Source organism: Sus scrofa, chromosome 3 (genome assembly GCF_054392235.1).
Source record: "Sus scrofa isolate SSC_HxYL_T2T_F1_AM1 chromosome 3, Sscrofa_HxYL_maternal_Yorkshire_Landrace_v2.0, whole genome shotgun sequence".
NCBI classification, from domain to species: Eukaryota; Metazoa; Chordata; class Mammalia; order Artiodactyla; family Suidae; genus Sus; species Sus scrofa.
The window spans coordinates 52,353,316-52,366,534 of NC_139385.1; the positions used below are offsets into that span (position 1 = coordinate 52,353,316).

General features: G+C 40.3%; 1 protein-coding gene across 4 annotated transcripts in view; it reads right to left on the reverse strand.

The window, feature by feature from the left end:
• Positions 1-733: 733 nt before the first annotated feature.
• IARS1 (isoleucyl-tRNA synthetase 1) overlaps positions 734-13,219 on the reverse strand; it is a 76,727-nt gene continuing 64,241 nt past the window's right edge. For all 4 annotated transcript variants that reach the window (XM_021086986.2, XM_021086984.2, XM_021086987.2 and 1 more), the window contains 4 exons: positions 10,105-10,230; positions 7,683-7,826; positions 6,667-6,819; positions 734-1,705 (listed from right to left, as the gene is read on the reverse strand). In XM_021086986.2, coding sequence (XP_020942645.1) covers positions 1,623-1,705; positions 6,667-6,819; positions 7,683-7,826; positions 10,105-10,230 — 506 coding nt within the window. In that variant the 3' untranslated portion in view covers positions 734-1,622. The remainder of the gene's footprint in view (positions 1,706-6,666; positions 6,820-7,682; positions 7,827-10,104; positions 10,231-13,219) is intronic.

A 13,219-nucleotide genomic window follows, 5' to 3' on the forward strand; every position in this document is an offset into this window, starting at 1 on the left:
TACCTGTTGGCTGTTGTGAATAATGCCGTGAATAATGAACTGGGATTCGCAAATCTCTTCAAGACCCTTCTTTCAATTCTTCTGTACACATATATCCAGAAATGGACTGCTGAATCATATGGTAATTCTATTTTTAAGGGACCCCAATACTGTTTTTCTTAGTGACTGCAATTTTTTATATTCCTACCAACGTTGCACATGGGTTCCAGTTTCTCTGATTCTTGCTGACACTTGCTTTTTTTTTTTTCCTCCAACTTTGTGGGTTTGGATTTGAATGCATTTATTCTAGCAGTCAGAGATGCACCACTTAGAGCTCCTTTCAGGAGAATCTGACATAGGGAATATAGATCATTGACAGTCTCTATCTAGTACACTTTCAGATTAACAAATGCATTTGTGCCAAGGCCCCCTAGGCTGCTTACAGCCACTGACTGGACAAGGTAATGGGTACAAATGCAGGTCATTTCTAACTATAGACTCTTTCTGAAGGCTCTAATTTTGCCTTTGTCTTTTCCCCTTTATATTTCACGTGTTTCCCCTAATAAAATCTTGGGCACATCTAATTTTGTCTTGGCATCTGCCTCTGACACAGCATTTGGGGAAGAAGTGAAATTACATGTTTAGTCTGCTGTCTCAATACAGAAGTCACTCATGAGTTTTTGCATTTTTTAAAGATTGTAAATTCCAATTATCACTGAACAATGAGGGAATGAATTACTTCTAACATATTATCTGAGAGAAAGTCTGTTTATTGTTCTGATTTATTGAAACTTAAAATATCCCATCAAATTACCCAGGAAAACCCAGGTAGCAAAAAAATATAACACCGTTCATTTCTTCAAGAGATTTCAAATAAGTTTTTTTGTTTTGTTTTGTATTTTTCTTTTTAGGGCTGCACCCGCAGCATATGGAGGTTCCCAGGCTAGATGTCGAATTGGAGCTATACCTCTGGCCTACACCACAGCTACAGCAATGTGGGATCTGAGCCGTGTCTGAGACCTTACACCATAGCTCACGGCAACGCCAGATCCTTAACCCACTGAGTGAGGCCAGAGATCAAATCCGCAACCTCATGGTTCCTAGTCAGATTCACTTCTGCTGAGCCACAACGGGAACTCCTCGAATAATTTTTTTTTTTTTTTTTGCTGCACCTGCAGCATGTGGAAGTTCCCAAACCAAGGAAAGAATCCAAGCTGCAGATGTGACCTATGCCACAGCTGCATCAACACTGGATCCTTAACCCACCGTGCCATGGAACTCCCTCAAATATATTTTAAAAGGCCATAGAATAATCTATATATATATAATTTAACCATTTCTACATTCTATACTTAAAAGCTCAAGTACAGAAGTATACTCTGTAGTACTGAGGTGACATTGTGACTTTCCCTCAACACGACTGCATACGTGTCTAGGGTTAAGTGGGAATATTACCGTGAAGTCTCAAGTCACTTGATGAATCAATTCCATTTCTATCAGAGACCAAAAGCAGCATATGATACATGCACCTCAACTAAGTATCTTTGATGTGTCTGTCCCATGTTGAGATTGGGGGTTTGGGGGAGAAACAACAGGTATATATGCCAGAGAAAGGAAGACTGAATCACACTGCTAACTGAACGTTATAAGTCTGCTGTCGTTGGTAATACAGCAACATACACAGTCTTCGTGTTCAAAGTCTTCATGGGAGTTTCTTCTGTAATTTCTAGAATGGAAAGAAGAAGTTTTAGAGAAAAATTTTCTATCTATTCTGGATGAATATTTTTAAAATGTTAACTGCTTGGGTAGTAAAAAATTCGGTCTCACCAAAGAGAAGCTTAAACTTTGTCCCACTTACTAGGGAACTTCTAAAACCCCTAGGATTTCCTGATAGGAGTATCTTTTGTGATTTATTGTGAGTCCCAGGAGACATTTGAAAAATGATGCTAGTGAGATGACTCACGGTGGAGTTGGCCACACCAGAAAGACCAACCATACGAGCAATCATACCATACGAGCAATCATACCTATGTAATGAAGCCTCAATACAAACTCTGGAATACCAAGGGTCAGGTGAGCTTCCATGGTTGGTAATCACTGTACATACTACTGTCCCTTTGCCTGGCTCCAGTTTTTATCCTGTCCATAATAAATGTAGTCATTTATGCAATAGCTTCCATGAGTTCTATGAATCCAGCTAGCAAATTATCAAACTTGAGGGTGACTTTGGGAAACTCTCTGAACTTTTAGAGTTGGTACCGGAAGTGAAAGTGGTTCTTACATAAACTCTTTTGTCTGAGTTTATAGTTGGAGAGTAACTCTTTACATGGGGTTTGAAGTTTTGGGGAGATTACTGGAGGACTGCGCCCTCAACCTAATGAACTCTGAGTTCAGCCCAAGGTGTCCCCAAACCCCCAGCCAAACAGATACTTCCTATGTCTACAGAAGAGACCTAGAAGCAATGTCAAGAGAGTAACTTAAAATTCTGGTCTCTAAATACTAGCTCTCCATAACAGGAAGAACAGTCATTTCCAGGTCTGGGGAAATTAAGAGTACATGATAAGCCTAGGATATCTTGCAACATTAGAAAGCAAGACATTATCAAAGACTGAAGGCTCAGATGAAAAATATAGGAGCCAATGCATCTAAAGATAAAAAATTTGCACATTCAGTGAATTCTCTGATGGCCTAGCAGGTTGAGGCTCCTACATTCTCACTGCTGTGCTCTGGTTGCTGCTGTGTGGTGTAGGTTCAATCCCTGGCCCAGGAATTCCTACACACTGCCTGTGTGGCAAAAAACAAACAAAAACAAAACAAAACAAAAACACAAGAATGGGAGTTCCCATCATGGTTCAGCGGTAACAAACCCGACTAGTATCTACGAGAATGTGGGTTCGATCCCTGGCCTTGCTCAGTGGGTTAAGGATCCGGCACTGCCGTGAACTGTGATGTAGGTTGCAGACTTAGCTTGAATCCCGAGTTGCTGTGGCTGTGGTGTAGGCCAGCAGCTGCAGCTATGATTCGACTCCTAGCCTGGGAACTTCCACATGCCACTGGTAGGGCCCTAAAAAGACAAACAAAAAACAACAAAATAAATTTGAGCATTCAAAGTCTAACACAAATGGTATAGATCCAAAAACCACTGAATATATAAGTGGGGAGAGAGAGAGAAAGAGAGAGGAAGGGAGGGGGAGAGAGAGAGAGGGAAAGAGAAAGAAAGAAGAAAATTTTTAAAAGTTCTTTGCCTATTGTGGGGCATTTTGCTTCTAGCCAGATCTGAATTCAAAAGGAAGGACTAACTCTAAGAACTTCCTGGGGATGTATTTTAGGATCTAGTGGAACAAGCAAGAAGGCATTAATGAGTTTCTAAAACGGTAAGCTTTATGTGATCCTAACTTAGAAAATTTTTCATATTTTATGAAAGACAATCTGGAAAGAAAGAATAAGATGAAAATGAAGCAAGAGATAATTGGATTAGGAAAAGACACTAGATTGGAAAGAGTATCAGAATTCTTGGTAATCTTGGTCAATCACTTAACGTTTTTAAGCTTTTACCTACTTGCTCAGTCAACCTTACAAAGCAGTAAGAATATAGTAAGACAGGAGTTCCTGTTGTGGTGCAGTGGAAACAAACTAGTAACAATGAGGATGCAGGCTCAATCCCTGGCCTTGCTCAGTGGACTGGGGATCCAGTGTTGCTGTGAGCTGTGGTGTAGACTGGCAGCTACAGCTCTGATTCAACCTCTAAGCCTGGGAACTTCCATATGCCATGGGTATGGCCCTAAAAAAAACCCAAAGAATACAGTAAGACATTTTAGGTAAGATCTGCTTTGTGAATTATAGGTAGTAGTACTAATATCTAATTCACATGGATATGATTCTATCTTTGATCAGTTTCAACCAGGTGCCTACATTTGCATAGAATGGGTGAGAAATGATGACATTTCATTTCCGCTGCTCAACTGCTCTTGATGACCCATGGATTTGAGGGGTAAGAAAAAGAAGTTAAGAATGCCAAAAAGACAAAAACAAAAACAAACCAAAAAAAAAAAAAAGAAGAAAAAAAAAAGAAGGAGTTCCCATCGTGGCGCAGTGGTTAACGAATCCGACTAGGAACCATGAGGTTGCGGGTTCGGTCCCTGCCCTTGCTCAGTGGGTTAACGATCCGGCGTTGCCGTGAGCTGTGGTGTAGGTTGCAGACGCGGCTCGGATCCCGCGTTGCTGTGGCTCTGGCGTAGGCCGGTGGCTACAGCTCCGATTCAACCCCTAGCCTGGGAACCTCCATATGCCGCGGGAGCGGCCCAAGAAATAGCAACAACAACAACAAAAAGACAAAAACAAAAACAAACAAACAAAAAAAAAAAAAAAAAAAGAAGAAGAAAGAATGCCTATGAAGTTTCACACAAGCTTATCAAAATAGTAAATGATATTTATAGTTGATCTTTAGTACTAACCCATAATGAAAGAAGCAAGTATGTTGGAGGGAGAGTTAAAAAAGACCCTTCTGATAGGATAAAAGCTTCAAAGACATAACTGCAAAGAAAGATAAGGGCCAGAACAGAAAGGATTTGGGGTGTCAAGCTACAGGTTTTGAAGCATTAGATAATGGTGAGCCTTGGGGGATCTGAACATGGGAAAAATTCAGAAGGTGAGGAACACCTGTGAGGGTCACAGCCCAGAAGCACAGGCTCACTAAAGACTAAGAACTAATCACAAAATCATAAAACACTCCACTTCTCCTTTCCCCACATTTTATGCTCCTGTGTACAATAGGGCATTATAGCTGAAAAAAGAGGCAAAGCTCTGACTATATTTAAAAAGGAATCTCTAGGGAAATCACAGGACAACAGAAGGAAATGTGAGCCTCTGACAACTACAGCAACAATAAAGAGACACACTCCTAGTCAAATAAACATAAAACCTCGCAGTTACTTCTCCCCAAAATACCATGTACAACTATCAACCAAACATTACAAAGACGTTCTAAAAGAGAAAAATCGGGGAGTTCCCATTGTGGCCCAGCAGTAATGAACCTGACTAGTATTCATGAGGATGTGGGTCTGATCCCTGGCCTCACTCAGTGGATTAAGAATCCGGCATTGCTGTGAGCTCTGGTGTAGGTCGCAGACATGGCTTGGATCCTATGTTGCTGTGGCTGGTGTCAACTGGCAGCTGCAGCAGTTCGATCCCTAGGTTGGGAACTTCCACATGCCACAGGTGTGGCCACAAAAAAGCAAAAAAAGAAAAAGAAAATTTAAAAAAATAAAAAACGGAAGAGAAAAATCATGGTAAGAAGAGATGAAGCAAGTATCACAACCAGACTGGACATGGCAAAGATTGTGGAGTTTGTATTAGGAATTTATAGTTATGAGGATTGATGGTAAGGACTCTAATGGAAAAGGGTGGACAACATGTAAGAACAGATGGGTGATATAAGCAGAAAGAGGGGAATTCTAAGAAAGAATTAAAAGGAAATGCTAGAAAGCAAAACACTGTAACAGAAATAAAGAATGCCTTATATCTAGGCATAGCCTATTCAAACTGCAAAAATGCAAAGACAAGACTAACTCTGGAATAGATAATGTTCAATTTTACAGCAGTGCTGGGAGAGACAAATCTTGATTCAGAAAGTCCAACAAGTTCCAGGCTGTAAGGCTGTGTAAATAAAAGGCTGAAATGGTAAAAGGTTTTGAGATGGGATGACAAGAACATCTATGAACACAAAAGAGCAGTTTCCATCCAGAGAAGCTGTTTGAGGAAATGATTCCAGTGGCAGCAGCATTAAAGTGAGCACTGGATGTATAATAAGGATTAGAGAACAGAACTGAGGGAGAGATCTAAAATGTTAATAGAGAATTCTCAGAACACCCGCAGAAGCTGACATCACAGAAGTAGATGATGGAAGGGGGAGTAAGAGAAAAAGAAAAAAACATATTCTTGTAGACACTAGCCTGTGCTTTGTCCTGACTCTGCTTTCTGAATTATGGAATGGAGAATAGAATATGTCAACTAATGACATAATTCTTAACATCTTTATGCAGAAAAGGCATGCTTTATAAGTTGAAAAGAAGGAGGTCCAGTGTCAGTTTTAAGCGTCCTTCAAGCTGTTATTTCACTATATTACGATGAGGGAAGAGGGCAATTTTAGAATTGGCAAATAAGCTAATTTACCTAGGAGCAGGTGTTTTTTTTGGAATTTTTTTTTCCTTCATTTTTTTTCTCTTCAGGGCTTCTTCACCTGTGGCATGTGGAAATTCCTAGGCAAGGGATCAAATTGGAGCTGCAGCCGTCAGCCTAAGCCACAGCCACAGCAATGCGGGATCCGGGTCATGAGCCATGTCTGTGACCCAGAACACAGCTCATGGCAATGCTGGATCTTTAACCCACTGAGCAAGGCCAGGGATTGAACCCATATCCTCAGGGATACTAGTCAGGTTCATTACTGCTGAGCCACAACCAGAATGCCCAATTATTATTTTTAAAAATTTATGTTACGGCACCCTTCTGGAGAAAGAAAATAAAAGATAAAAGATAACAATAGTATTATCTCTCACACATATAATCTACAAATGATTGATGGCATCAAAATCTATTTTCAATAAAAGCAAAAATGGAAAAAATAAGGAAGGGAGGGAGGAAGAAAGGAAAGAAAGAATGAAAGAAAATCAGCATGTTCTATAATCTCACCCTCTGTTTGAGTCTCATCCAGAAAGAGTTTCAGCTTTCTGCTCCGAAGGCCAAACACCTTGGCTGCTTCATACAGAAGACCTTGGTGGGTGAGTCCATTCTGCCCAAGTGGGTTTTCAAGTAGAAGAGTGCCCACTGTCCCCATTAAACACCCTACAGAAGAAAAAACAAACTGGATTATATCCTCAGAGTTCACCCTCTAGCTACTAGATCCCTAATGGGGGTGGTGAGTAATCGGCAGAACTAAAGGCTTTGAATAAAAAAAAAACTACTATAAAAGCCCAGTAGTTTGGGTAAGAATATTCAGTACACAAATGAAGAGCCTTAGACTGTAATAAATATGCACAATGATGACCTAAAGTATCAGTAAAAATAAGTATTGATCTAGTCTGTTGATTAAGTTATGGATATGTACAATAGTTCTCAGAACATTTTCCAAGAAAAAAAAGAAGGCAAAATTAAAAATTGTGTTTGGCATTTAAACATTTCAGCTTCATATAGCTGTAATTTTTTTTTTTTTTTTTTTTTGGTCTTTTTAGAGCTACACCTGTGGCATATGGAAATTTCCAGGCTAGGGGTCAAATTGGAGCTGTAGCCGCTGGCCACGGCCACAGCAACACCAGATTCGAGCAGCGTCTGTGACCTACACCACAGCTCGTGGCAATGCCAGATCCTTAACCCACTGAGCAAGGTCAGGGATTGAACCTGTATCCTCATGGATGCCAGTCAGATTTGTTTCCACTGAGTCACAATGGGAACTCAATTTAGTTGTAATTTTTACCTAACCAATTCATCTCATTTCATGACCATGTCAGGTCTACATAAATATAACCAAAGAAATAAGCTGAGTCCCCAAAGCAGTGTGGGAGTCTAAACTTTAAATTACTAAACTGAAGCCAACTTGGAAAAACCCATAAACATCCGAGAGACTGAATATTAAAAAAAAAAAATCTTAACACACCTAGCACTCCACAACCTGACAACTGAAGATGTTCACAACTTGGAGAGGTACGCACCTTGTGGGTCTGCATTCAAGAGCTGTAGGTTGATATACTGACAGAGAAGAGTACTGGGACTGTCAATCACAGAGGGTGCTGAGCCTGAAGTCACACAAAGCGTTTTTCCACTAAGACTCATTAGGTTGGTTTGGTTTTTTATCTCTAAAAATAACAAAAACAGTAACAAAAAAATCATTCTTTCAGAGGGAATAGTTCAGAGCTAAAGTCATTCACTTTTCCTATTTAATTATTAAACTACCATGTACCTTCACAGTGACGCATTCCCTTTAATTTCTATTTATCAAAGAACACTCACTTATATAAAATCAGGCTTTAATGACATGCAAATAGTAGGACATCTTAATGATGCAAAACAGAGCATTCATAGTTTAAGACATAAGGCAAATTATTCTCCCCCTTTTTAGTATTCTTCCTGCATATTACAGCTCTTCTTAACATTTCCTTTTGTATCAGAATCCTAAACTTTATCATGAAAAGAAGCCATATATTAAAAAAAGATAATTACAGTCAGAAGTTGACTAATGGAGTTCCCATCGTGGCGCAGTGGTTAACGAATCCGACTAGGAACCATGAGGTTGCGGGTTCGGTCCCTGCCCTTGCTCAGTGGGTTGAGGGTCTGGCGTTGCCGTGAGCTGTGGTGTAGGTTGCAGATGCGGCTCGGATCCCTCGTTGCTGTGGCTCTGGCGTAGGCCGGTGGCTACAGCTCCAATTCGACCCCTAGCCTGGGAACCTCCATATGCCGCAGGAGCGGCCCAAGAAATAGCAAAAAGACAAAAAAAAAAAAAAAAAAAAAAAGAAGTTGACTAATGAACATATGTGGAAAATGGCAAGACATATACAATTTCATTAAGATACAGTTAAATATTGCTTAGGGTAAAAGTTTAGTTAAAATCACTAAGCCTCTAAAGGTCAGGGTGGGGCCTGGGCACTACTCAGCTTTCACAGGCTGCCACTTGCTGGGTCAGAGAGCAGGAACAACCCACACTTCTGTACTCTTCCAACTTCTAAGCCAGGTGCATAAGCAACTCTGGCAAAGCTTCTTTTGTAGGGCTCTTGAGTGTTGTTATCAGATGTGGCTAGATGGCTATAAGCTCCAGTTTGCCCTTGTTTATCTTAGAGACTTCAGATAGAGACCCATGCTGTCCACTGACTGACTTAGCAGCTCCCCTTGGTGGCTTCTGGTCTGAGTTTTCCTGGATCCCCCACTTCTTCCAGACCTTTACTTCCCCAGTTTCTCCCACATCAGGTTTGATTCCCTCATCCAGCCCTTAAAAGTTTAGTTAAAATATATATAAGAGCAAACTGGTATTCCATCCACAGTGCTCATATCAACTGACAACCCAGCAGTGAATGACAGTTCCTATTTCACAATATTCCCAACATTTGATACTGTGAAATTTTTCTAAATTTTGCCAATCTGGGTGCATGTATAGAACCTCATTGTGGCTTTTTGAGGCTCAGCAGTTTTCCCTTTATTTATTGGCCATTCAGATTTCTTCCTTTATGAAAGCTATTTAAATGTCTAAAATTAACGTTGAGATTTGCTGAGTGTACTCGTTTCATACGGCTGTCATAAGACTCAATGAAACTGAGGGTGAGAGGGACAGCTTAAAACAGAAATTTGTCTCACAGGTCTCTGTAGTGAGAAGTCCAAAACTAAAGGTGTCAGTAGGGCCATGCTCCCTCTGGAAACTCCTAAGGAAATCCTTCCTTTCTTCTTCCTAGTTTCTGGAGGTTCCCAGCAATCTTTGGTGTTTCCTGGTGTGTGGGTTTGCTTAATTCCTATCTCTGTCATTTTCTGTTTTCACATGGACCTCTTTTTATATGGACACCAGTCATACTGGAGTAGGGCCCACACTACTCAAGTATATCCTTGTCTTAACTAATTACATCTGCAATGAACCTATTTCCAAAAAAGGTCACATTCGGTGATGGTACTGGTGGTTAAGATAAGGACTTCAACATAATCTTTTTTTTGGGTAGAGGTAGGGGATTGGGTGGTCATGTCACAATTAAACCTAATAGTGGAAGGAAATGTACTTATAATTCTTAAAAATTTTATTTAGGCTTGTCTTATTGAGACTTATTGGATTTAAGATGTAGGCACTATGTTTAATAAAGTTAAAACTCACTAGTTTAATAAAGTTAAAACTCACTAGTCTCTGATGCCTAGACTGCGTCATATGGCTAACAGATGAGAAGGCAGGATTAGAATCCTCATCTTGTTAAGTCCAGTGTTCTTTCAGCCACGTGACACAAAGGAGGCACAAAGAGACAGTGTGGGCAGGCACTGCTGTAGAAGCTGGCCCTGACTCACAGACTCAGGAAAAAAGGCAATAACCGTTACCAAATTAAGATCTTCACTAATTTGCCTCACGTCAAAGAACATGGATGGACATCTTTTTGACTTTCTACATACCTGTTTCACCATGGAAGACAGACAGTTCCATATTTTTTACTTCAAAAATGCTAGTAACAACACTCTTCAGCTTTAAAAGGTCCAATCTATTATCGCCTTTTGGATTTTCCAGAAGCAATACGCCACCTAAAAAGCCATATATATAAGTGAAACTGAAGAAAAAAAGTTAAATTTGAATGAAAAGTCAAGGGAAACATCAAATGTTATTTTTTGTAAACATTTATTCATGCCTTTCCCCATTTTCTAAATAGATATCATTAAACTGTTTTGAGTTGTGAGAGTTCTTTATATATTCTAGATATAGCCTTTGTTGGATATGTTGTGGTTTGCAAAGATCTTATCATAGTCTGTAGCTTGTGTTTTCATCCTTTTCACAGGATCTTTCACAAAGCAGAATTAAACATTTTGATGGAAGTTGAATTCATCGGTTTTTCCTTTTATGGATTGTGATTCGGTATCAAGTCTTAAAATTCTTTGCCTAGTCTTGAATTGAAAAATTTTGTTTTCCTAAACGTTTTACAGACTTATACTTATGTCTGTGATCCATTTTAAGTTATTACTTTTTCTTTTTTGGCTGCCACATGGCACATGGGGTTCCCAGGCCAGGGATCAGATCCAAGATGTAGCTGTAACTTATGCCACAACTGTGGCAATTCTGGCTAACTACTGTGCCGGGCCAGGTATTAAACCAGTGTCCCAGTGCTCCAGAGATGCCATCGGTCCCACTGTGCTACAGTGGGAATTCCTAAGTTAATTTCTGTATGAGATGTACAACTTAGGTATATCTAGGACATTTTTTTTTCATATGGACATCTAAATGCCTAGTACCATATAATGAATAGACTACTCAATTGATTCTTTTTTTTTTTTTATTGTATTTGCTTTCTGTTTAATTGATTTCTGCTCTCAGTTTTTTTTTTTTGTCTTTTGTTGTTGTTGTTATTGTTGTTGTTGCTATTTCTTGGGCCGCTCCCGCGGCATATGGAGGTTCCCAGGCTAGGGGTCGAATCGGAGCTGTAGCCACTGGCAGAGCCACAGCAACTCGGGATCCGAGCCGCGTCTGCAACCTACACCACAGCTCACGGCAACGCCGGATCGTTAACCCACTGAGCAAGGGCAGGGACCGAACCCTCAACCTCATGGCTCCTAGTCGGATTCGTTAACCACTGCGCCACAATGGGAACTCCTAGACTACTCAATTGAATTGCTTTTGCTCCTTTCTCAAATACCACCTGGCCACATTTTGTAGACTCACAATAGAGTCTCTTTTCCCTTCTTCCTCCCTCCCCCACCCCCCTTTTCTCTTTCTCCCTTTAAGGCCAGGAATCAAGCCCATGCCACAGCAGTGACAACACTGGATCCTTAACTCACTATGCCACCAGGGAACTCCAACTGTAGGTTTTTCATAAATGATAAAGTTCTTCTTCCTTACTTTTCTGACAGCGCTTTTCTTTTTTTGTTGTTATAGAGCCGCATGCACAGCATACGGAGGTTCTCAGGCTAGGGGTCTAATCAGAGCTCTAGCCCCAGGATCTGAGCCATGTCTGTGACCTACACCACAGCTCATGGCAACGCTGGATCCTTAACCCACTGAGCGAGGCCAGGGATCGAGGCAGCATCCTCATTGATACTAGTCAGGTTTGTTAACCGCTGAGCCAAGACGGGAACTACACTTTTCTGACGTGTTTTTGAAAATCAAAAATGGATAGTGAATTTTTTCAAATGCTTTTTCTGTAACAACTGGCATAATCTTATAACCTTTTAACACCAATCGCTTTCTGAATACTGAACCAGCCTTGCAAGCTTGGAATAAACCTCACCTGTCATGAGGTGTCATGTTCTTTGTATATACAGCTATATTATTTTTCATGATTTTTTGGTAAGAATTTTAGATTTCTATTGATGAGAGATATTGGTCTATGGTTTTCCTTTTTTGGTATTGTTTGGATCTGGTTTCGGTGTCAATAACACCTTAAAGTGAGTTGGAGATTGTTCTTTATTCTTTTTCTGAAAGACTCTCTGTTGGGCTGGTGTTTTTTTTAAAGCCTGGTTGAATTCTCTAGAAAAACTATGTGGATCTGGAAATTACTTGAGAGTATTGTTATTTTTTTTTAAATTGCTATCTCTTTTACATTTTTTCCTTAGTCTCTCTCCCTTTTCCAAGACAAACTTACTATGAACTTTATGTCTCAAGTCTAAGTTTTCATATTTATCTTGTGGTACTTGTTTCATATGTTTATTTACAATGTGATTTATTTTTAAAATTTACATGAATTGCAAAAGTTGTTTTTCTTTAAAAATATTTGTATTTGAGGTATAAAAACTTTATACATAAATATATATTCCTATTATTTTTTTAATGGCTGCACCCACAGCATATGGAAGTTTCTGGGGCAGGGACTGAATCCCAGCTGCAGTTTCTACCTATGCCACAGCTGCAGCAATGCCAGATTCTCTAACCAGCTGCGCAGGGATGGGGATTGAACCCTCGCCTCCATAGCAGGCCAAGCTGCTGCAGTGACAATGCCAGATCCTTAACCACTGCACCACAGGAGAATTCCACATTTCATTACTTTTAACTGGTATGTAGCATTTCACTTTATGAGTATATCTATTTCCCTTTTGGATGGGCACTGTGCCATCAGTGATAGACTTAAGCTCAACTAAACAATCAAATTTTCTCCAGAGTTTTAAAATTGTAAGTGCACCCTCCTTAATAGTGATAGGGGGAGTTCCCGTCGTGGCACAGTGGTTAACGAATCCGACTAGGAACCATGAGGTTTCGGGTTCGGTCCCTGCCCTTGCTCAGTGGGTCAGGGTTCCGGTGTTGCCGTGAGCTGTGGTGTAGGTCGCAGACGTGGCTCGGATCCTGCGTTGCTGTGGCTCTGGCGTAGGCTGGCAGCTGCAGCTCCAATTCGACCCCTAGCCTGGGAACCTCCATATGCCACGGGAGCAGCCCAAGAAATGGCAAAAAGACAAAAAAAAAAAAAAAAAAAAAAGTGATAGGGCTACTAAAACTATTCTATTTCATGAGTTGATTTGAGGTAGTCTGTGCTTTTGGAAAACCTGGTCAATTTCATCCAAGTTGTCAAGTTCATGTGAGAGAGCTATTCAC